Here is a 26,925-nt window from a genome sequence, read left to right as displayed (position 1 = left end):
AATAGGAAATTATACTTGAAAATAATAATGCTCTAAAACCATTACTACTACCATTAACCTTCTGTAAATCAAATTCCTAAAGACCAATAGGGAAAAATGCAAAATAAAAAAATAATAATAATTAAAGGAATGAAAATAAACTTCAAAAATAAAATATGAAATAACTAATAAGGAGCGATAATTACAAAATAGTAAATATGAATAGAACATTAGGACAAAAAATTCAAAGAAATACATTTATGGGGGCAAAACACCTACATTTGATTATCTCTTCAACTGTATAGCAGGCCCCCAAAAACGACTACACCCTTCTCTCCAGAACCTAGGAATATGTAACCTTATATAGCAAAAGGGAGTTTTGTAAGTTAAGGATGGTGGAATGGGGAAGTTATTTTAGTTTATCCAGGTGAGCCCAATATAAACATAAGCATCTGATAAGAGAGAAGTAATAGGGACAATGTCAGAGAAGACAATGTGACCAAAAAACAAAAGGGGGGGGGGGGAAGAAAAGGCACTGTGATGTGGAGCCAAGAGCCAAGGAATAAGGAAAGTCTCTAGAAGCTGGATAAACAGAAAAGTGGATTCTCCCCAAGAACCTGCAGAAGAAATCAGCCCCATCAACAACTTGCTTTTAGGCCCACAAGACTCATTTCCAACATCTGATCTCCAGAAATATAAGAGAATAAATTTATATTGTTTTAAATTACCAAGTTTGTGGCAATTTATTACAGCAGGAATAGAAAACTAACACAAACCCTAAGAGAGATGATACCTGTTTTTGGTCCATTTTAAATGACTAAACTAGGGGCACCACCCATTTTTTGTTGTTGTTTGTGTATTTATTTATTTATTTATTTATTGAGAGAGAGACAGCAGGTTAGGGGCAGAGGTGGAAGAAGAGGGAGAATCCCAAGCAGCCTCTGCAATGTCAGCACAGAGCCTGATGTGGGGCTTGAACTGCGAACCATGAGATCATGAGCTGAACTGAAATCAAGAGTCGGCCCGCTTAACTGACTGAGCCACCCAGTTGCCCTGGGTGTTCAACTGCTGATTTCAGCTCAGGTCATGATCCCAGGGTCCTGGGACCAAGCCCTACCTCAGGCTCTGTGCTGAGCATGGATCCTGCTTAAGATTCTCTCTCCTTCTGCTCCTCTCCCCTGCTCATTCTCTCTCTCTACCTAAAATAATTTTTTTTAATGGCTGAAATATAAGAAACATTATATGGTTGTATAGTATGCATAGCCAGTAACAACTAGGATATAGACTTAAGGGAAAAATATTAAAGAGTTAGAAGTACTTTTCAACCAGAAAATGACTGTATCACATAAATTAGTTTTAGCTTCATTAAATACTAAATAAAATTTTTAAGGGATTAAACCATTACAGAAAGTTGAAGTAAAAAAAAAAGAATAGAAATACCGGACAATCCAGCAATTCCAAATCAGGATATTTACCCAAAGAAAACAAAAACAATAATTCAAAAAGATACACACACCACATTTTCACTGCAGCATTATTTACAATAGCCAAGATATGGAAGCACCCTAAGTGTCCATCAACAATGAATGGATAAAGACAATGTGGTATTGTGTGGATATATATTATTCAAATATATATAAATATATATATAAATTTATAAAATATATATAAAAAATATACATCTACATAATGAAACATATACTCAGCCATAAAAAAAGAATGAAACTTGACTTTTTTTTTTTTTTTCAACGTTTATTTATTTTTGGGACAGAGAGAGACAGAGCATGAACGGGGGAGGGGCAGAGAGAGAGGGAGACACAGAATCGGAAACAGGCTCCAGGCTCTGACCCATCAGCCCAGAGCCTGACGCGGGGCTCGAACTCACAGACCGCGAGATCATGACCTGGCTGAAGTCGGACGCTTAACCGACTGCGCCACCCAGGCGCCCCCTGACTTTTTTTTTTTTAACAGAGAGAAATAGCTAGCATATAAGTGGGGAGAGAGAGAGAGAGAGAGAGAGCGCGAGAATTTTAAGCAGGCTCCGTGCTCACGGTGGAGTCCTATGCGGGGCTCAATCCCATGACCCTGAGATTATGACCTGAGCAGAAATCAAGAGTCAGATGCGCAACCGACTGAGCCACCCAGGTGCCCGAAATCTTGCCATTTGTGACAACATGGATGGACCTAGAGGGTATTATGCTAAGTAAAATAAGTCAGGCAGAGAAAAGCAAACACCGTATGACTTCACTTATATGTAGAGTCTAAAAAACAGAACAGAAACAGAAATGAACTCATAAATACAGAGAGAAAACTGGTGGTTACAGAGGGGAGGGGGTAGGAGGACAGGAAAAATATGCAAAGGGAGTTAAGAGGTACAAACTTCCAGTTATAAAACAAGTAAGTCATAGAGGTAAAGTACAGCAGAGGAAATACAGTCAATAGTATTGTAATAACTTTATATGGTGATAGTAACTAGATTTATCATAGTGACCATTTTGTAACGTAAACAAATGTCGAATCACAATATTGTACACATGAAAGTAACAATGTTGTATGTCAACTATACTTCAATAAAAATAATAAATTAATGAATTAAAAAATTTTAAACCACATATAAAGTTTAGAGAAAAGGCTCTTTTTAAACATGACTTCTCATGGCATTTATAATCTCTATACTAAACTATTTCACCTTTACTTTACCCTGAATAATAAATAGGGTCTTCCAAAATGATAAACATAAAGGAGAAAAGTTAGTATTTTCAACAAATGGTGCTGCACAAGTGGTCATCCATATGCAAGAAATGAATCAAAAACAGACCTTATATCATTCATAAAAATTAACTCAAAATGGATCAGACATAAAAGTAAAACATAAACTACAAAACTCCTAGAGGATACATAGGAGAAAACATAGATGACATCGGTCTGGTGAGAGCTTTTTTTAGATAAAACATCAAAGGCACAACCTGTGAAAGAAATAATTGATAAACTGCAGTTTATGAAAATTAAAAACTTTTGTTCTGTGAAAGACAGTGTCAGGAGAACAGTAAGATAAGCCATAGACAGGGTGAGAACATAGGAAACACATACGTCTGATAAAAGACTATTATTCAAAATACACAAAGATCTCTTAAATGTCAACAATAAGAAAACAAACAACCTGATTTAAAAAACAGGTCAAAGACTTAACAGACACCTCACCAAAGAAGATACATGCTCATGGAAAATAAGTATATGAAAAGATGCCCCACACCATGTGTCCTCAGTGACATGCAAATTAAAACAACAATGAGATACCTCTATCCAGTGATGAGATGACCAAACTCTAAAACACAGACAACATCAAATGCTGACAAGGATGTGGAACAATAGAAGCTCTCATTCATTACTTGTGGGAATACAAAATGGTGCAGCTACTCGAAAAGATGGTTTGGGAGTTACTTACAAAAGTAAAAATACTCTTACCATATGATCAAGCGTCACACTCCTTTATTTACTCAAAGGAATTAAAATTTTGCATCCACACAAAAGCCTGCACACAGATGTACATAGAGCAGCTTTATTCATAATTGCCTAAACTTGGAAGCAACCAAGATGTCCTTTAGTAGGTGAATGGATAAATAAACTGTGATTCATCCAGACAATGGGATATTATTCAGCACTCAAATGAGCTACCAAGCTACAAAAAGACATGGAGGAAACTTAACTGCATATTACTAAGTGAAAGAAGCCAATCTGAAAAGGCTACATAATGTCTGATTCTAAATATATGACATTCTGGAAAAGGCAAAACTATGGGGACAATAAAAAGATCAGCAGTTGACAACAGTCGAGAATTGGGGCAGGGGGATAAATAACTGGAGCACAGAGGCTTTCTGGCAAAAATTATGCTGTATGATACCATAATGATGGATACATGTCATTAAACATTGTTCAAACTGATAGGAGTGAAATGTAATTTAAATTAAGGACTTTGGGTGATAATGATGTGTCACTGTAGGTTCATCAATTGTAACAAATATAACACTCTGGAGAGATATTGAAAACGGGGAAGGATATGCATGTGTAGGGTCAAGGATATATGGAAAATCTCTGAACCTTCCCCTCAATTTTGCTATGAAAGTTAAACTACTCTAAAAAATAAAGTCTCAATATAAAAAAAATGAGGTATCAGTACACATCTATTAGAATGGCTCAAATACAATAAGATGACCACACCAAATGCTGCCAAGGATGAGGAGAAAATGATCACGCATACACTGCTAGTAGGAAACCAGCAATTGCACTCATGGGTATCCCAGAAAAATTAAAACTTACATTCACAAAAAAAGCTGTACATGAATGACTGAAGCATCTTTATTTGTAATAGTCAAAACCTGGAAACAAATCAGATGTTCTTCAAAGGGTGAATGATTAGACAAATGAGTTGAATTGTGTCCTCTAAGAAGAGATGTTCAAATCCTAACCCTAAGAACCTCAAAATGTGATCTTATTTGGAAATAGCGTTCTTGCAGATGTAATTAATTAAGATGAGGTGATATTGGAGTGGATTTGGGCCTTTAATTCTTATGACTTGTGTCCTTGTAAGAAGAAGAAAATCTGGATACTGAGAAGAGTACCCAGAATACCACCGGGAGATGGAGGCAGATTGAAGTGATGCTTCTATAAACCAAGGAATGCCTAGGTTTGCCAGCTATTAGGGAAGCTAGGAGGGAGGCAAAGAACAGATTCTCCCTCAGAGCCATCAGAAGAAACCAGCCTGCCAACACTTCATTTAAGAATATGAAAGAATAAATTTGTTTAAGCCACCAAGTATGCGGTACTTTGTAATGGGAGCCCTAGAAAACTAACATACACACCATGGAATACTACTTAATAATGAAAAGGAATGAAAGTGCCTTGGATGAATTATGATGAATATAAAAAGGCAATCTCAAAAGGTTATATACAATGTGATTCCATTTATATAACATTCTTGAAAAGACAAAATTGCAGAAATGGAAGACAGTTGTCAGGAGTTAAAAAAAAAGGGTGTGAGATGGAAGGCAGTATAGCTATAAAAATGCAATATGAACGATCCTTGCAATGATGAAAATGTTCTGTTCCATTACTGTATCAATGTCAATAGTTGGATTATAATATTATATTATAGTTTTGCAAGATGGGGAGATGTGAGCATAGGGGAGATGTGAGCATAGGGTACATGGGATCTCTCTGTATTGATTCTTACAACTATAGGTCAATCTGTAATTATATGAAAATAAAAACTTTAATTAAAATGTATATCAGTGCTGCTGCACCATGCTTCCTCTGGTTAGGTGAGGTTTTATCATCTCATATGCCTTGGGTTCTTAAATAATCTGTTTTAGAGATAGGCCTTTTTTATTCTCCTCTCAGGAGTTCCAAATAATTATATTGTATCATATTGGCAATCACTTAGTCATTCTGAGACACTATCCTAATACCAAAAATTAGGGTTAAAATATAAATTTATGGGTTTTAGTTTAGTGGTTTGGAAAAACAATGAGATTTGGTGGGGAGGTAGATGCTGTATAGTATGGCTGTAGTCCTAACTTTTTTTTTTTAATTTTTTTTAAAACATTTATTCATTTTTTGAGAGACAGAGAGAGAGCACAAGCAGGGGAGGGGCAGAGAGAGGGGGAGACACAGAATCCGAAGCAGGCTCCAGGCTATGAGCTGTCAGCACAGAGCCCGATGAGGGGCTTGAACTCATGAAATGCCAGATCATGACCTGAGCCAAAGTCGGATGCTTAACCGACTGAGCCACCTAGGCATCCCTAGTCCTAACTGTCTTTAATCAACATGTCTGGTCATGAAATTAATAAGCAACATTAGCTACTTCCAATTAATCTCATTGAGCTTTATGTATAATGATATAGTTTCACATAAACATCTTGCTTTTGTTCAATAGTTACTTTTTTAAAAGTATTACTGTAATCACTATACCAGACAATATTAATGATTTTTTATGCTTATAACACCATTGAGCAAACAAGTTATACATATTATAAGAAAAAATTATAGAAAATAAATGATTGTATAACACAATAGGAAGCCCTAAATAAATTTAAAACCTAGATGAGATCAGAACCTTTACATGTACAACTTACTCCCTATCTCTGACTACTCTTTCCATGCATTTGTCACACGGGGGGGGCGGGCAACTTCTGTCCTTCAAAGCTAGTAAAAATGCCAATTTCTGGGAGACCCCAGAGTACCTATCTTAAGTAGGTGTTCCTCTATTATTCTTTTATCTGAACTCCTTATTTTATAGCAATTATCATAATGTTAATTTCTTGTTCATATTAGTCTACTCCACAAAAGTGTAAGCTTCATAAGACATGGGACAATAAATATCTTACCGTTCATTGTATTCATAGCACCTAGCAGACATGCAATAAATGTTATTGAATGTATTGTCTATTTAGGTAGGACAACTTTGTTTGTAATATACATAATTTTTAAATTTGGAGACAAAAATAAAAGGTCCCTGAATTTGCACACTATACAATACTCTAGATAACTTAAGTCTTACCTGAACTGTAAGGTAGATGTGACCTTTTGCAAGTCTCTTAAAATTTCTGGGCCTCAGATGTTACGTAATTTGAAAGACAAGGAGTTTGAAACAAATAATCTCTTAAGATTCTGCATGGCTTTGGGGCACCTAGGTGTCTCAGTCAGTTAAGCGTCTGACTTTGGCTCAGATCATGATCTCATGGTTCATGGATTCAAGCCCCACATTGGGCTCTGTGCTGACAACTCAGAGCCTGGAGCCTGCTTCAGAGTCTGTCTCTCTCTTGCACATGCACTCTCAAAAGTAAATAAGAAACATTTTTAAAAATAAAAAAAAAAGATTCTGCAAAGCTGTAAGAGTTATGACTTTATAACATACAAAGTATTTTTAAGTATTAAGTGATAATAGTACAAAACAACACAAAATCAAATAATCATTCACTTTTTGGAAGTTAAGCCAAGCATTAAAACCAGTAGTAATATTACTTGCTCTTTATGCCCCTGAGTCATAAATGACATATGCATGATGTATTTTCCCATAAACTATTTTCTAATACAGTAGTCAAGGGTCATAAATCAGGAGAAGATTGATATTACTTCCATTTGAATAAATATGCTTTAGAAGTAATGAGTAAAGTTATGTATACTACAGTGACACTTTGTGTTGTATTAAAATTATACCATTTCAAGTGGTTGGTTTTATTCCTTTTACTCTATTTTTTAAAATATAATTCTACAATAGCTACATTTCAGTTGAGACCTGCATTATTTATATAAGCTAAAACTCTACTCTTGTTAGTGTGAATTTAATGTCACATAAAAACCATTCTTTAAGTTTATTTTTCACTATATATTATTGAATTATAGGAATGAAAGCTATCAAATGATTTCTCATATAATTTATTTTTTCCACTGTTACTATAAAATGTTTTAGAGACACTTATGTTAAACTCAAATTTAAAGGTTTTAACTTTAGTTCCTTATTATTTCAATAGAACGAACAATGCTTTCTGTTAGGTAAAATTTCAGTATAACTGCAATAATTTAAAAGTGTAAATATCGGGGCGCCTGGGTGGCTCAGTCGGTTGAGCGTCCGACTTCGGCTGAGGTCATGATCTTGTGTTTCGTGAGTTCAAGCCCCGCATCAGGCTCTGTGCTGATGGCTCAGAGCCTGGCGCCTGTTTCAGATTCTGTGTCTCCCTCTCTCTGACCCTCCCCCATTCATGCTCTGTCTCTCTCTGTCTCAAAAATAAATAAACGTTTAAAAAAATAAATAAATAAACAAAAATAAAAGTGTAAATATCTAACTTATAGGATATTTTTAGTATTTGTGAAGAACTGTGGTTCTGTCTTATTGTTTTTAATACTTCCAATTAACAGCATATGAAGCTAAAAAAGTATTGCAGAGTAAAAATTATTGTAAATCTATTTCTAAAACTAGATTGAAATTGCTTTTAATTATATAAGTGTATTTACATAAATATGTAGATTTACACACATATATGAACGAAATGTTTATGAATTATTAAGAAACTGAAATGCAAATATTTCCACTAGAACCCCTTTCAGGTTATTTGCTAAGCAAAAAAAAAAAAAAAATTAAGTTTATTTATTTATATTTTTGAGACAGAGCACAGGGAAGGGGCAGAGAGAAAGGGAGACAGAGAATCTCAAACTCATGAATAGTGAGATCATGACCTGAGCCAAAATCAGAGTCAAATGCTTAACTGACTGAGCCACCTAGGCACCCCGTTCAGCAAAATATTTTAACATATAAATCAAAGACAAACTTCAACCCTACTAATATCTAAATTAATGAAATTTCATAATGACTGCTTAGTTATATAAATGTGCTTAACATTTTCAAGATTATGCTATGAAGCTGATAATAACAACTCCATAACAAAGAGCTAAACAGAACTCATCCCGTAAACTGTTTGACATCCCGTAAACTGTTGACTTATCTCTTCTAACTTATCCTCATAAGAACACTATTAAAAGAATAAGATCAAGCAGATGCTGTGATCAAAAAGACAGATGCTGTAGAGTCAAGAACTCATGTGTTTTCTACCACTGACTAGATATGTAATTATAATATTTTTTAATTCTCTAAGTCTTAAAGGGAAAATACAGGCAAATACACAAAAGGAGTAGTGAAGCTAACATTCAGTGTGGTAATATATATAAAACATCTGGCATAACATGTGGAACAGAGTAAGAACTCAGGAAATGCTATTTCCCAGATATCCACCACTCTTTAAGCCTCCTTTCTTTATACTCCCATTATCATCTCCTGATAAATATAAATAGGTGTAAGAGAGTGGATCACATTCATTATGTAGATGAAAAGAGAGTCAAAGATTTGAGTCAGGAAAACAACAAAAATCAAAGAATCTCACAATTTCTAGATTAAGACAACCTCTTAAAGATTGTCTCTTTCAACAACGTAGACATGCTAATGAGAAGGTCAGCCATCTTATGGTCTTTCTCTATACCTACTAAATTTTAAAACAGGAGTCATTTACAATGTGTGTATTTACAAAACCATAAAAAAATAGAACCACTTGGTTATCTGTAAACAAATGAAGAGATTATTCCCAAAGACAGAAAAGTAAAATATAATTCTTTTTTGAATTTTATATGGGTAATGTTTGATACATTTTGTTTTTACAACCCAAATAGAATCTTCTATTAACACAATACTAAAATTTTCCAGACATATTAAAGGAATGCCCAGAATAACTCAAATTTTCCTGTTCTCATCTTTAAAAAGCTCATTGATTCTAATATAATATTTAATACCAAGTTGTAATAAGAGCTATAGTATAAGTGGGAGAGGTAGGCCCCTAATATTCTAAGGTGTATAATAAAATAGATTATGTTGCCATTCACTGAAATAAGGAATATAAGAGTGAACTAGGTTGAATTGGGTTGGGCTGTATTGAAATTTTTTTTATATATGAATTTTTGTTTTGTTTTGTTTTAGAGAGAGAGAAAGAGCACAAGTGGGGGGGGGGGCAGAAGGAGAAAGACATAGAGATAGAGACAGAGAGAGGATCTCAAGCGGGCTCCATGCTCAACATGGAGCCAGACATGGGGCTCAATCCCACCACCCTAGGATCATGACCTGAGCCGAAATCAAGAATCAGACACTCAACTGACTGAGCCCCCCAGGCATCTCTGTGTTGAGACTGTTAATTCAACCTTAGACATGGGAAATTTACTTCTAAGACACCCAAGGAGTTATGTCAAGTAGGCAATTGACTACATGGACATTGAGTTCAGAGGAAAAATCTGAGCAAGAGTAATAAATGTGGGTCAACATCAGCAAACCATCTAGGGAGTGAATGTAGCCTAAGGCCATTCCTTGAGTAACTCCAAAATAGACTGGCTTAGTGAAGGAGAATGAGTTTATAAAGGAGTAGCCACAAAGAGAAGCAAAAGATCTGGTCCAAAACACCAACAGAAAAAAAACAAACAAACATGTAGTCGACAAAGTCAGATACTGAGAGGATGTCAAGTAAGATACTTGTTAAATTTAGCAATGTAGAAGTCATTGGAGATCTTACAGATACCTATTTCAGTGGTGACGAGGAATAAGCTAGATATATATGGGTTGAGAACTAAGTAGGAATTAAAGAAATGAGTGAATATAATCACTCTGAGAACAAGTATGACTAAGAAAACAACAGGCAAAGGCAGTTGGGGGAAAATATAGAAGGGTTATCTGGGGTGGGCAGAGATGTAGAAATTGTTTTAAGAATCAACACTTAAGGATATTTAACAAATGAGCACTGGGGCACCTGGGTGGCTCAGTCAGTTAAGTGTCCAACTCTTGGTTTCGGCTCAGGTCATGGTTTGTGGGGTTCAAGTGCTAACAGCACAGAGCCTGCCTGGGATTCTTTCTTTCCCTCTCTCTCTGCCCCTCCCCATACATGCACACACATGCACTCTCTCTCTAAATAAATAAACAAAAATTTAAAAAAAATTAACAAAATTGGATCCAATTGAGAAGAAAAGGTAAATCTAATATAAAAAATGATGTAAAATTTCTGAGAAGACATGACACAAAAAGAGGCACAAGAAATAGACTTGAGAAAAGGAACAGTTCCTCTATGGAAGTAAGCACGGAGAATGGGTACAAACGCAGCAGATATGGATATCTAGTCACAGAAAATAAGAGAGATGCCACCTGATGCTTCTAATTTTTTTCTGTAATGTAGAAGATATCCAACTGCTGACAATGATGGGTGGAGATAAGAGGATCAGAGACTTGAAAGAAGTGGAGAATATTTTAGAAGTTATGTAGAAAGTGCAACTATAGACCAGAGAAATTCGACACATCATAATTTCCTTGAGAATCTTGATAAACCAACCCAGTTATGAGAGTATGATAGCAAGAAATGTATATACTCTAGTCAGGAGTAGAGAGTAGAGACACCATACCAGTAACACCTGTTGGAGATGCAAGCAATAACCAAAGCCAGATTATAAATTTTAAGTTATAGATCAAAATTTAAACTTTAAAATGGTAGAAAACATAATTATTGAAATCAATGAAAACAATGATTTGTATCCACAGACAAGTAAAGTAAGAGGATCCAGGAGGATATTTACAGATCCAGAAATCAGCAAGAAACAAAACAGTAAGACAAAACAGCGTAGCAAGTCTCAGAAGGATTTTTATAAGTGAAGCAGATTGCTATTTTCTAATAAGTTTGTTTCCTTCTAACACAGGGGAAGCCAATTTATAGAGAACATTGACCTGCCACTTTCTGAACAAGGAATTCACAGTGAATCTGGTGGACACTGATGAGAGGAATAAAGACAACTTTTAACAGGATTTTTCAGAAAATAGTTCAAATTGGTAAAATATTGAGACATTTGATCAGGACACTACATTGACAAAACTCAGAATCATTTTTCCAGAGTCCTATAAAGTAACTCAGTTATACAAAGTTTTGTACTTAAAATGAAATGTCAGCTTCTAGAAATTTTATGTTCATAATACCATGTAACTGAAGCGTTCTGTAAAATTACATCAGTTAAGTTTTCTTCCTTCAAATTATTTTTGTTTTACGTACTCAGACTTCTTTTCGTAGGTCTTAGAAGATTCTTCAATTCTCTTCTCTAGCTCCAGGACAGCCTCTTCCTTGTTTAAAAGCATCTGCTGTGTCTGCATAAGTTCTTCTGCTAAGGTTTTCAACCTAGAATGATCAGTTTCCTCATTATTAGTCAATACATTATACTCACTTTATACAAACACACTAAACATTCATACATCTAAGGTGGTGATGTCCAAAGCAGTAGCCACATGTAATTTAATGTAAAGTAAATTAAAGTAAAATTTCAGTTTCTGGGTTGCATTAATCATATTTCAAGTGCTAAACAGACACATGTGGCTAGTGCCAGGCAACCTTACTGGACAGTGAAGAAAAGACTATTTCAGTAATCACAAGTAGTACTCTTGGACAGTCTGAGAGTCTTAGTCATTAATAAAAAAGAGAAACAGAAACAGAAAATTTAAAAAGAAGAAAGGATTGGGGGCACCTGGTCACTCAGTCGGTTAAGCGTCTGACTTCAGCTCAGGTCATGATCTCACGGGTTCGGGAGTTTGAGCCCTGCATTGGGCTCCCTGCTGTCAGAGCAGAGCCCGCTTTGGATCTTCTGTCCCCCCCTCTCTGTACCCCTCCCTAGCTCATGCTCTCTCAAAAACGAATAAACATTAAAAATAATAATAAATAATAAAAAGAAAAAAAAGGATTTAAGTAAATAAATACCGATGATGTTTCAGGAAGAGTGTAGTGAAAAGACCATGGTTTTTATTTTCAGACAAACATTTATTTACATTCTGACTGTGCCACTTTTTAGAGATGCTGAGCAAGTTGCATAAGCTCATTAAATCTATTTTCTCACTTGTAATCTGAGGGCAGGAATACCTGCTTCAAAGCATTGTTTTGAGGATCAAATACAGTAATGTATATGTAATGACTGGTACTTAGTAGGCACTGAGTATATGGTATCCAGGATTTCTTGCATGTATTCTCTCATTTACTTCTCACAACAACCAATCAGATAGTATTATCCTTATTTTAAAGAAGAGACAGTGAGGTTTAGCTGAATGGCAATTTAACTGGATAGTAAGGGATTTCTCTTTTCATACACTATATTAATGCTTTAGGAATACTTTCCATATAGATATTAACACAATTAAATAAACAAAATTAATATGAACTTTAGCCCAGATCATTTTTGGTTGCATAAAATGCATTTGGTCCTGAATAGAAATATTTCTACCAAAAAAAAAAAAAAAAAAACACAGAAAGCTATCATATCACATTAAAATCTTTATCTTCAGCCTTTTATAGCAAAACATGAAATCCAAAATATACAAAAGAAAATATTAAATAATCCAACTCTACGAAAATGTAAATATGTTGGAAGTTAAAGAGATGATAAACAAAGTCAAAAGCAAAAGTCAAACTGGGAAGAAATAATTTGCAGTGCAAATTACAAGCAAAAGCCCTCTTCGAAAAAAGGACAACCTAATATGAAAATGGACAAAGAACATAACTGGAAGTACAGGGCTGACTCCTTTCCTTGTAACAGCTGTATCATCAAGTTAATCACTTCACCTTCCCACCTCAGAATAAGAGAAGTATTTGTGTTGACCACTTTATGTCTCTATTGCAGTTTGTAAAGCACCTTATTCTTGTGTGACAAACAACAGCTCTAGAACCAGACACCCTCACTTTCAATATTCACTCAGCTTTTCTAAACTTCCATTTCCTCCGCTAATAAGATAGGAATCAATTTAACACCTAACTTAAAGAGTTCTTGTGATTCTGTGCATATTTTTAAGTTACTATTACAGAGTTTGAAGCATAACATGTTCTCTATACATGTAACCTTATATTATTAACCAATTTTATTAGTTTCATTAAAAAAAAACATTTTTCTCAGAAGTAACTTTAAGTTTTGCCTTCCACCTTTAAGAATATTTTGTTAACAGTGGGTGCAAAACAACAATGTTTCTCCCAAGACAGAGGTAGAATTGAATATATTATAAATAAAACTCAAGAACAGGTTACATTTTTAATTATTTATGCATTATTCCCAATTAAGGGCAAGTAAAATAATGGAATACTGCAAGCACACTACATAAAAAATAGAGAAGCCACGCATAATTAAAAGTTTTTCCCTTCAAAACAATGTTATTTCCAACAATGTTAATTTTTCAGAAATGTGAAAATTTTCAGTTCCATAAGAAATTAATATAAGCTTGTATTTTTTTATCATCCTTGGTACAAGAGTAAGTATGTCCATAGGCATACACATAAATATGTACATACATGTTGATTTGATGTGATTTAACAGTAGTAATATCACTACATATCAAAAAGGAAGCAAAAAAATGAAAAATTCTATTATTGATTCCTTCATATTTTATCATTTGGACAAGGGAAGACATTTGATTGTGGTGAATATCAGTTTCCCTAGCACTGCCCTCTTTTTACTTGCTATTTTTACTCTGAAACAGGCTAGGAAAGGAGGAAAGAGGTGAAAGCCAGAGTCAATCGGCAAGTTTAAACTACCTTAGACCCCATTCATCATTGGTACCTCTAGCAAGGTACGTATGTTAAAATCCAAATCTGCTAAGATTTTCTACTTCCTTTAGTAATCATTTTAGCCTCCTGAAAAACATCACCTAAGCTTTGAAAGAGAAATTAAATTTGAGGTTTTATATAGGCTAAATTTTTTTAGTACATGTCAGCTTATTTGTGAGAAGAATGGGTTGGTACTTTTGATTTCTCTTCTCCTCAAATTCCTGGTCTGTGCTATAACAACTTTAAACCAGAAAGAAAGAAACCTGCCACAGCTTACTAGATTCCCTAAAGAGCTGGAAAGGCACTAGAAACTCAAAGACCTAGAAGAACTAACAACACTTCTGATCCCTGGCAGGTCTGTTCTGTCAGCTAGAATTCACCACCTACTACATTTAGCAATGAAGGCCAGAAGGCCCAAGGAAGAAAGAAAGGAGATAAGAATAAGGAAATGAGGAGAGCAGAGGGAAGAGAATAATAATATTAGCTGTTTCTACCTTTTCTAGCTCCTGATCATGTCAAGAAATTGGTACCTCTTCTCGAGGCTTTAATTTTTTGACTGCCTTAGCATAACTGACCTTTATGAAAAGTCTTTCTAAATTAAAAACAAAACAAAACAAAACTGAGTAAGTCTTTGAAGTCAAAACTTCTTAATATTTCTACATCTCTAAAGATTCATAGTTGTAAACTCAAAGTGGAAAAGACAAATGATCTTAGAAGAATGGAATTATATGGGGAAACCATTTTCCCTTCTTTACAACCATCCTCCTAAAAAAAACCTGGAGTGAAAATCCAGTGAAGAGGAAAACACTCTAGTAATTATACTTTATGAACCAATATCATAATACCTGTTAGGATAGTTTGCAAAGCACTCTTTACCATGATGTCATTGTTATATATGTTTGTATACAAATACACTAGTAACAGTCCAAATGGCTTATTCTTTACATCTTTAGAGTAAATGTGTTATACTTAAACAACATGATTCAAAACATTTAAATGTCATGACACTGCCTTAAAAAAAATTCACAAAACTGACATAATACTTAACATTTACTAAATGCCTAATAGTTTCAAGCACTTTATAAGTACTTAAGTCCATAACATTCTTATAACATCATTATTATCTCCATTTACATATAAGAGACTGAGCCACAGAGATTAAGGATCTTGTCCCAGGTGAAAGAGCTGGTAAGTGGAAAAACATGTCAGAGTCCAGGCAGCTTAGATCCTGAGTGTATGGACTTAACAACTAATATCCTCTGTATTAGTAATTTCACCTCATAAAATTTAGTTAATGTATATAGTTCAACAAGTACACAAAGATATAAAAACAAAGATATTTGTTGAAGCACTGCTTATAATCACAATAACGAAAGGTGAACTCTCTGGGATGCTAATAGCACTTAACCTACAGGCAGCACACTTGCAAGATCTCTTCCCAGAGTCTGCACTTGCTTTTACACTTGTAAGTCACTAGAGTTTTAAGATGTCACACACACACATACACACCCACCCCCGATTTTGTAAGTTTCAGCCTACCAAAATGTGTATCCACCCCTTAGCAAAAAGAAAAAATTAGAAATAAATACCCATCTATAAATAACTACATTAAATAAACCTTATTACATGTAAGCATTAAAACACTGTGCACTATTAATATTTCGTATATATTTTAAAAAGAGGGTAATGCAAAAAAAGTATGCATAGAATGAGCCCACTTAAGTCAAGAAAACAATTTATATACATGTGTATGTCTGTCTCTACAGTCTGGAAAAATACATGACTTTTTTAACCAATTAACACCAGAAGGTAGAAATGTATCTTTAAAAAGAACTTTGGGGCGCCTGGGTGGCTCAGTCAGTTAGACATCTGACTTCAGCTCAAGTCATGATCTCACGGTCCATGAGTTCGAGCCCGGCATGGGGTCTGTGCTGACAGCTCAGAACATGGAGCCTGCTTCAGATTCTGTCTCCCTCTCTTTCTGCTCCTCCCCCACTCGCGCACTGGTGCGCACTCTCTCTCTCTCTCAAATAAATAAAATATCAAAAAAAAAATGTTTTAAGGAGAGCTTCAATTTTCACTGTACACCCTTTTTGTAAGATTTTATGGATTTTATCATCTGCAAGCATTAGTTAGATAATTTTTAAAGATTTAATGTATTTAACAAAACAAAAGCCAAAAACACTGTAGACAATAACAAATTTTCGGTACTTCTACAATAACTTTTCTATCTTCAAACCATTGGCTATCATTATCTAAATTTTATAGCACTCTTACAGAGACCTAACTTCCTAAAAAAGTATAAATTATAAATTTCCAACGCTGTCACATTCATTGTGACATTTGGGTTAATTAAAAAAAAATAATTGGAAAAGGGGTACAGCTGCCTGAAGTAACTTTTCTGACATCTCTTTTTCCCTGTTACCGCAACATAAATTGAAGAAATAAAACATTTCTTGTGATCTCTTTCTTAAAATATAATTGCAGCAGCATAGAATTTATGAATGACCTTCTATACCATGACACAAAGCTTTATTAGTTTTTCTCAAGATTAAACAGAAGATAGCTCCTAATCAACCAAATGTTAGGAGTTTCTATTAAATATATTCATCTCTTAACACACAACCTAATCTACCCCCAACCAACAAATCCACTTGCCTTCTTCTGTGTGGCATGTGTCCCTTAATCAAAATATCCTTTTAACATGTCACCAGCTTCCAATATTTTACATATTTCCAAATCTTTTTTTTAATTTTTTTTTTAATGTTTATTTATTTCTGAGACAGAGAGACAGAGCATGAATGGGGGAGGGGCAGAGAGAGAGGGAGACACAGAATCGGAAGCAGGCTCCAGGCTCTGAGCCATCAGCCCAGAGCCTGATGCGGGGCTCGAACTCACGAACCGTGAGATCGTGACCTGAGCCGAAGTCCGACGCTCAACCGACTGAGCCACCCAGGCGCCCCCCATATTTCCAAATCTTTACCATTCACTCACACAAAAAGTATTCCCCTAACACAACCTAACATAATTGCAGTGTATGTTCAATCAAAGACCAAACTTGAGCTAAGACTATACATGAGAACAGCCAAAACCAAAATTGATAAAACCATAGTTCTGCTTGAAACATGGAAGTACTGCAGTATTTATCATTCCACTGATTGACAAGGTTGATTCAAACAGTCTAATGGGTTAAATTGGTGTCATTCCTTACAAGAGTCAGAAAACACTTTCTGTGAAGGTCAGAAAAATAAACATTTTAGGTTTTGCCACCAAGAGGCAAAATTATGGGTATAATGTAGGTATTAACATAACAAAAGAGAAAACAAATATTCACAAATATTTAATGAAAAATTCAAATTGTAATAATAAATGGGTACAATTTATTGTAACACCAGTGTATTAATATTATTTTGAGGATATTTTGAGGGTAATATTTCCCTTCCTTGGGGTTCAAAGTTAGTGCTTATCATCAAACAACTATAAATGTACACTTGTTAAAGCAGATATATAATGAAATTTATTTCATCTTTGAAAGTGTCTTTTCACATTGATCGGTACTGCAAATATCAATATCAATCATAAGCACATGACTTTAATTGAGTACAGTTATTGCTTAGAAGGCATTTATAATATTATATTGCATGCCTTTTAGCATGTCATTACACTGCAGACACCTCACTCCTAACTGAAAGTTAGGTGGAAACTCCTCAATTGCATAGTTTTATGGATTTTTAAAATGCCAAAATACTTGCATAGAGGTCCAAAACTCACTGCTAGAAATGTAGTTTAAGCTTAGAAAATAAAATATACCAGTTTCAAATTTGGTGGGAATGGTAATGCTGCTTCATGTTTTAATGTTTGATGGCATAAAAAGTATATACATAGCCTGACATTACCTGTGATTCAAATAACATTAGTTGTCATCTAAATGACTTGTACTACAGTATAAATTCTGCATACAAGCACTGTGTTACCTTGTAATTTTAGGTTGGATTCATTAGGAAAATATTCAAATCTTTAGCACATGCTAATGTTTCCAAAGCTTTTGGAATTTAGTGCTCAATAACAGTGGTTGAGGGAAATATTAATTATTTAGAAAAGTTTCAGTCTTGGCTCTGACACAAGAAAACTTTCCTACTTCTAAACCATTAAAATTCTCTGCACAGGGCAAGTGGAGATATTCAATTTCAGTTTTTGAAAAAAAATTCATGGAAGTGATGATGGTCAAGTCCATGAGAGCAAATGAAGGTCATTATTGACATTATTAGTTTAAGAACATATGATTAGAATCAAATATTTTCCATGAAGTACCTGCTGATGAAAAATACAATGAATAACCCTATGATTTGAACACCTAAAATCTTCACAAGCTTTGTAAATTTGCTCAACTAACCCTCTTCCTGATCCATACATTTTTAACACCACCAGTTGTAACATATCGTAAGACGGTCCACTTCACTTTGTAGTGATTTAGTGTTTTCTCAACTTCTTTGACAATATATATATATATATATATATATATATATATATATATATATATTTTTTTTTTTTTTTTTTTTTTTTTTTTTTTTTTTTTTTTTTTTTGCAGGGGGTTGGGAGTGGAGAAAAAGTCTCTGGAGTCTATTTATGCAGGGAGAGTGCTAGTTCATTCATGCAGTGTGGATGCTATCTGCTATGGTCAACAGGTTCCTGCTGCACAGAGTTGCCTGCTTTCTCTTCATGTCCTTGGCCTTGTTGTTTCTGGGAGACTTTTGATGGCCTTCTCATAATGGGCTTTTATTCCTTAAATTTTCCAGAATTGGTTACTTTTGCTTGCAACTAAAGAACCATAACTCATTCAGGTCCTATGTGCTTATCTTCAGCCATGTTTTGTGGGGAGTGGACTCCTTCAACAAATATGTGGCAGCAGATAGTGAAAATAGAAGAAGCCAGTCCCTGGATCTTCAGTAAACAAGAGAAAGAAGGCACAGAAGGCTGGTGTGAGCCAGGGATATGGTATATATCACTTTCAGAAGATCAGCTTTACCAGTCAGATCTCAGTTACTTGTGAAGTTAGAATTCCATCTCTAGCTTTTCCATTGTCCCACAGGTTGACTGGCTTATGAGTTAGGCATATCTCACAACCAAAGTCCTAGTGGCTAGGACAGATAATTGAGTTGATCCACATAGACTATTCATAGAGAGTAATTCTTCAGTAACTTCAAACTTGGCATTGACTCCTCAAGTAAACAAAAACTGAGCAGTTTTGATCACACCTGCTAACTTATCAAGAGACAGGGAAAACCACTTGAAATCATTATTTATCTTTTTAAATTAACTAATGATGTAGCTCCCAATATTCTTAATTCTTCAAGCAAATGTTCTCACTGAAAGACTAACAAACATAAACAAGTTTATTTTTTCTAGACACATTTCCTATTTCCTTAATTGCTACAGTGAGACACTATTTCACCACTCACTGGCAAATGACTTTCCTTGCTCTGTTAACAAATGAACCACCCAGAAACTTATTTTGGTTGCATCCTTATTTTCATATTTTTTGAAGAAAGTCTGCTGTAATGAGGTATTCCAATTTAAATTTTCTAATTTTTCTGACTAGTGCTCTCCTGTGAGTTGGGAATACTGAGGTAAGTATTTAGACTGGTAATGTCAACATGTATTGTATCATTTTAGCACAGCCATACTGTCATTGCATAATAAACACAATATTTTCCCATCTAGTTCAATAACAAAATAATCCACCATCCAGTGTGGATTTTTATCATCTTATCATGATGACCATTGAGTAATATACAGAATTGTTGAATCACTATATTGCACACCAAAAATTAACATAACACTATATGTTAGCTACACTGGAATTAAAATTTTTTTAATTTTTTAAATTTTTTAAAAGTATAACACTCAAAATCTGTTCTCCCAATTTTTGTTTTGACATGATAGGCACAAGCTGATAATAAAAAGCCATTAAGGGGCGCCTGGGTGGCTCAGTTGGTTAAGCGTCCGACTTCAGCTCAGGTCACGATCTCACGGTCTGTGAGTTCGAGCCCCGCGTTGGGCTCTGGGCTGATGGCTCAGAGCCTGGAGCCTGCTTCCGATTCTGTGTCTCCCTCTCTTTCTGCCCCTCCCCCATTCATGCTCTGTCTCTCTCCGTCTCAAAAATAAAATAAACGTTAAAAAAAATTTTAAAAAAAAGCCATTAAAATGCAGTAGTACAGCAATATGTGAGGCATTCAAAATGCTATTCAGTTATAACTGTGTCACTGAGATCTGCAGTGCACCAAGGAGTAGTGTGAAGTGATGGGAATACCATATAATGGTCTCTGTCACAAATGCTCAACTCTGCCATTGTAGTAACAAATCACCCATAGACAATAGGTAAATGAATGAGCATGGCTATGTTCCAATAAAACTTTATTTATGTAGTCTGATGTTTAAATTTCACATAATCATCATGTGTCACAAAATATAATACTTCTGTTGATTTTTTTAATCATTTAAAAACGTAAACAGTATTCTTAGCTCACAGACTGCATAAAAGTAAGTAGCAAACAGGATTTGGCCCACAGACTGTAGTTTGCTAATTCATATCCCATAAAATCCAAGGGAATTACTTTTCTACATAGATAATTACCATTCTTCAATTAAGAGATCTTATCTATATCCCATTATAAAAGCTAAACACATTGACTTTAAATTTTGGAAAAATGTACCAGGAAACATGAGGCTTGAGGTTGGGCTTTAGTTCAGAATACAAGAGTATTTAACACAATCTTCTGGAATTCAAATATATTACCTACTAATAGGTAGTAACTCCATTTACCCTGCTTTAAGTTTGCCACAGATCATAAATGGATGCCTCATTTATCTCAAATGCTAAAACCAATGTAATAGACACTTACATAACTTCTTCTAATGTTCAAAATTTTATAGACCTGCCTTCTTCAAGTTATTCTAATGAACTAAAATTACTGAGTTCCAAATTATTCAATTAAATAGTGATTAGATGAGAGGAAATATTTGCATATATAATCTTAATAAATGGATGATTAAAATCAATAAAGTATAGTTTCTTTTCTAAAATTTGGCAAAGAACAGTGATTCAAAACAGACACAGATGGGGGAAGTGTGATGAAGGGGAAGGAGAGAGGCTGTAAATCACAGAGACAAAGGAAACAACCTCAGTTTGAAGCCTGAAGGTAATACAACCTAAATGCATGTGTGATGGGAAGTGTACAATCTTGGGCATCCAGTGCTAGAAATAATTAGAGGCTGAGGAAGCAGCCCTCCACCATGTCCTGATCTACCATGCAAAAAAATTTCCTATAAGGAAATAAACATATAAATAATTGAATTTAACTCTTCTATATATGCACACCTTTATAAATACAGTTGATACATATAATGAGAGTATGATAAAATGCTTCGTGGCACATAGTTAGATGGGTAAATGCAGTAATTACTATTATTGCAACATCAGATTTCCATCAAGCCTGAAAAAGGAGCAGGCTGTGACAATGTATAATCTTTTTTGGATATAAATACTAGTTGTGTAATAATCTCAGAACCTCTTACATTTATTTGAGAAAAATCTACATGGTACCATAAATAGGAACCAAGAATATAAATTATTAAATTTATGAGTAAGTTTCTACTAATAAAACCAGCAATTTGTATGTTACATTTAGGAATCTAAAACAAAAACAAGATACCCCCCCCTCCAAATGAAAGGTATCTTTTTATGAATAGCAAAGTGAAAAATATTACCTTAGGGAAAGGGTATCTATTTGAGCTTCAAATATCTTACAATTCAACACTGATCCAGAAGTATGGCAGAGGAGAAGAAAAAACAGAGTCAAAAAGGAATTCCAGTAAGACTATTGTAAAAATGCTAATTTTTCTCCAGTAACACTATACAACTTGAGGAATAAAAATTCATTAGAAAGGTTTAACAAAAAGACACTCTTTATATATGAAAGGTACATATTCCAGTAGAGCAGCAGTCCTTAGCCATTTTGGGTCATGAAGCCCTCTGAAAATGTGCATGGACTCACCCCCAGAAAGTATCACACACATTTCTACACACAATTTTACTGGGTTTATGGCACAGATTTTCAATCCAGTCCACACATTAAAATCATCTGGAGAGTTCATAAAAAATCCCAATGCACAGACCTTACTGATTTAATTGCTTTGAGTTAGGTCCCAGGCATCAGTATTTTTTAAAGCTCCTTAAGTGAACCTGACATAAAGCCAGAGATGATGAGATCCACTATTCAAAAACTCCTTGAAATCTCCCCATAAAACCCTTTCATTCACTCATTCATTCAACAAAGATGTTAATTATTTGAAACATCTGACATCTAGCCAAAAATTCTGAAGAGTCCAATAGAAATGTAGTCCAGTTTTTCCTTTGTTTCATAGTCACTACTAGTCAGTAGTCTGGCAGATCGCCAGTATGACTTGCATTATTAGAAAAATTCTTCAGGAATCAAATACTAATGATTCTCACTTCCAAATTAATGGAATCTTCACAAAGGACAGGGTCACCAGACCACTTAAACAAACATAAAGGAATGCGAAACAAAACAAAATGATTCTGAAGTTTTCCTATGCTGTTTCTTATTACAGCTCTTGGATGGGCTCAGGAAAACCACAGAACCCAGGGAAGCACAGGCCATAAAATATTTTCATTTTCAAACAGAGCTTTAGAGAGTATTCTATTCTAAAACTATATAAAGCAACGTGATTCAATGACAAACGTTTAGTGAAAGGATAAGGAACTGACGCAATGGGAGGAAAAACAAATAGCTAATATTCTGGAGAGAGTCAGGCTAACCAATAAAACTGCAAAGATTTGAGAAATAAAACCACATTTATTTAACATTACTATAAACATTGGCCTCAACAAGCTTCCCTACTCACCTCATCCATTCACCTCCATTCCAACATATGATCTACATATATACAAGCATATATATGTACTATTTTTTAAATTAATAGATTCATTCCATAAATATTACTCTGTAACTTGTTTTTGCTCTTTATCATATACTTTGAAGATCTTTCCATACAGGCTTATATATATATAAACCTATCCTACTCTATTTAAAACATGCATAATATAGAAAAATGGTGGCTATGGTATGGATATACCATAATCAACTAATCCCTTATGAGTGAATATTTCAGATATTTCCAGTGTTTTGACAAAACAAAGGGACTGTTTTAAAACCTTTATAGTCCTTGGTCTCTACCCAAATTAATATCATATATACTAAAATGTGATTTCTCAGAAATCCACATTCATATGCAGATATTAAAATCTAACTTTATTGTATGCCTAAAATTAATGTAACACTGTATGTTAACTAGAAGAAAAAATAAAATCTAACCTATGAATTTTGAAATATTTTTGTGTTACTGAATTTAATAGTTAATGAAAGTGACATAGTATAACATGTAACATAGTATTCTTTTCATATTTAGGAATTAACAAAAAGTTTTCAGATCTCAAGTATTCCATAAAGCCCCTGAAAAACTTAAGCATTGTGCTTGGAGTCCTCAATGTATAAAACCACCCAAGCAATAATTCAAAAACAACAAAAACCAATACAGAGAACTGGCTTTGTGCCAGGGACTAATCTAAGTATCCTACATTTATTCATGCACATGAGCTTTACAACAACACTATGAGTTGGGTGCCATTATTATTACCATTTTATATCTGAGGAAAATGACACACAAAGGGACTAAGTAATCTGCCCAGTTTCACAGAAGTAATAACCCATTCTGTCAGGATTCAAAATAAGGCAAACCACCATGTTATGCTTATACGTATATCTTTGCTTACTTAAAAGCTAAAGTTCTAGAAATACAATTTCTAACTCAAAGGATATGAGCAAGTTGAATTTTGATATATATTGCCAAATTATCCTCCAAAAAGCTTACACTAATGTACATTTCTGCCAAGACTTTGTAAGAGGGCTTATTTCTCCATACCCTACGTAAGAGTGGGTATTATCAAATTATTTAATCTTTGCCAGTCTGGTAGGTGAAATACTTTCCTTTTTAAAAATTGATATTTCCTTGAGGCACTTGGGTGGCTCAGTAGGTTAGGTGACTGACTTCAGCTCAGGTCATGATCTCACGATTCGTGGGTTCCAGCCCCACAATGGGCTCTGCACTGCTACAGCTCAGAGCCCGGAGCCTGCTTTGGATTCTGTGCCTCTCTCTGTCCCTCCTCTGCTCAAGCTCTCTGTCTCTCTCTCAAAATAAATAAATAAATAATCATTTTTATAAAAATAAAAATTGATATTTCCTTAATTGTCAAAGGACTATTGGTCATTTGTACTTATTTTTCCAACGCTGTTCATTTGTTTCATTCATTTCTATTGGACATAATATTTCAACACAATCAACAAAAAAATTAATAATGCCTCAAGAAAGAAATTAGTTTAACTTTAAAGCACTAATATTATGGTACAAATAAAGTGAGACTTTGGATTATATTAAATATATATGTGTGTGTATGTGACTATAATATATATATATATGAGTATAATATATAATATATTAATATTACAATATATTATATTATATATTATATAATATATATTATATATATATAATAATATATATTATATATTATATAATATATATAATATATATAATAATATATAATATATATAATTAATATATTATATATTATACTCACATACATACACATATACATATATTTAATGGAAATAACTTAAACTATTTTAACAGTGCCAATAGACACACTGAATAACTCATTCTTGGAATAAAATTCTTGAGAAAAGCTTACTCTTAAACCCCTATCCTGAATTTAGACACTGTTCAATGAAATATAGCTAAAGTTTTGCCTCAGTAAGATGTAAGCAATTAAATCTTCTACTACACACAAAAAAAAATCTTCTACCACATTATCAAAGATTTATTATCCTTAATTTATTACATTTTTCTTCATTGCTTCATCACCATAATTAAGAAATAATGATTTATGTGTAGAACTAGTTTTGTTCTCATTATACCCTGAAAAGCAATAAAACAAATTATTATTTAGTCGCAAAATCTCTTATTTTACATAAGCTTATATCAGGTAACTATTTTTAATTTTACCCTATTATACTCCAATATCTCTATGCTCATCCTTCTTGTTTATTAAAATAAGTTGATCAATTTTAGCATAAACACCTTGAAGGTATTAACCCTTGCAACCTGAAATATACAATAAATATATTTTGATGAATAAATGAATACATTTTGGGGGAGCAACAGAATGATGAAAAAAAACAGGAGTAATTTATGTCATATTCCTTCACCAGCACAGAAATCAAAAAATGAAATTTGTCACTGCACAAGAATTGAGAAACTCTACTATCCATTTTGTGCCATGAACCCAACTCTATTGTTCACAGCAGGGTTTCTCAACCTTGGCACTATTAACATTTCACCCAATAATTCTTTGTTGCAGGAGGCTGTTCTATGCACTGCAGGACATTTAGCAGCATCCATGGCCTCTACCCACTAGCTTTCAGCAGTGCCTTCCCACCTGATAGAGAAAAATGTCTCCAGATATTGTCAAATGTCCCCCGGAGACAGTGAGGACCACTGGTTTAAAGAGAGCTAACATTATAAGAGAATATCTAAATCCAAAATGAGACTCCTGTGAACGACTTCAGAACCTGGGAACGACTTCAAGAATCCCAATATGGCTGCTTGAAAAATCTCCCTAATGTACTCCCACACCTCCATGCCACTCATCAGCAGTCAATCCACCATAATTTTTAAGCCTTCAATTTGTATGGGTGATTCAACAAGAATTTGTTAGTTTCTTCAATCCCATCTGCCTAACTTTAAAATTATTAAACTCCTTTCCAAGACCTAGTTCCAGCGTCCCACACTCAGTTAATTATCTATTACTATTACTGAACTATTACTGAACAATAGAAAGGAGTGTGTTTAATTATATTAGATGGGGACTTTTGGCTGTCTTCTGAGGCAAAGTGCCAACAGGTCATATGATATAACTGTCCAATACTGAAGAGAAAATGAGTGCATAATCACTCCTAGCTGTGGTTCTGACTCAAAAGACAAATACATACAGTACTTATCATTAATACAAGTTTCTTTGTGTTGCTGCTAAAACAATCAAGGGATGAGTTAATTATTTAAAAGTAGAATGCCTTGTTTTCTAAATTTAAAAATATGCTATTAATAGCCTCTAATATTTGAAAAGGACTAAAAAACAAATTAAGATTTCTCAAAACTCCTTTAAAATATTAGGCAACAAAACAACAAAATGAAGAAAGAATTTATGTCTTTAAAGAAGACATCCCTAAGAGAAAACAACTCAATTAAAAGTCAATTTTTTGTACTAAACACTTCTGATATCTATGAGTCTCTTCTTTAACACTCAATATCCTCATTTCCAAAATAGTTCTGCCAAAAAGTTTTAAGCACTGAATGGGATAGATATAGGCAGATACAGATAGATATAGACACATATATAAATAAGTTTGAAAAGAATGAACCATTATTCCAATATAAGATATCAGCAATAACAGGGCAAATGAATATAACATCACACAGAATTCTGATTTTCAGAATTACCAAAATTAGTGATCAAAATGAATAAAGTTAACATATTTCTCAAAACATTTTTTTCTGACCAAACAACAATCAGTTCTTTTTTTTTTTTTTTAATGTTTACTTATTTTTGACAGAGAGAGAGAGAGAGAGAGAGAGAGAGACAGAGCATGAGCAGGGGAGGGGCAGAGAG

At 34.1% G+C, this 26,925-nt stretch overlaps 1 protein-coding gene across 5 annotated transcripts in view; it reads right to left on the bottom strand.

Moving 5' to 3' along the window:
• FER (FER tyrosine kinase) overlaps positions 1 to 26,925 on the bottom strand; it is a 447,367-nt gene that overhangs the window by 320,034 nt on the left and 100,408 nt on the right. For all 5 annotated transcript variants that reach the window (XM_045500490.1, XM_045500514.1, XM_045500498.1 and 2 more), the window contains one exon: positions 11,598 to 11,720. In XM_045500490.1, the coding sequence (XP_045356446.1) occupies positions 11,598 to 11,720 (123 nt within the window). The remainder of the gene's footprint in view (positions 1 to 11,597; positions 11,721 to 26,925) is intronic.

This window comes from Leopardus geoffroyi, chromosome A1, assembly GCF_018350155.1.
Source record: "Leopardus geoffroyi isolate Oge1 chromosome A1, O.geoffroyi_Oge1_pat1.0, whole genome shotgun sequence".
NCBI lineage: Eukaryota > Metazoa > Chordata > Mammalia > Carnivora > Felidae > Leopardus > Leopardus geoffroyi.
This window is presented reverse-complemented; position numbering and strand designations above follow the sequence as displayed.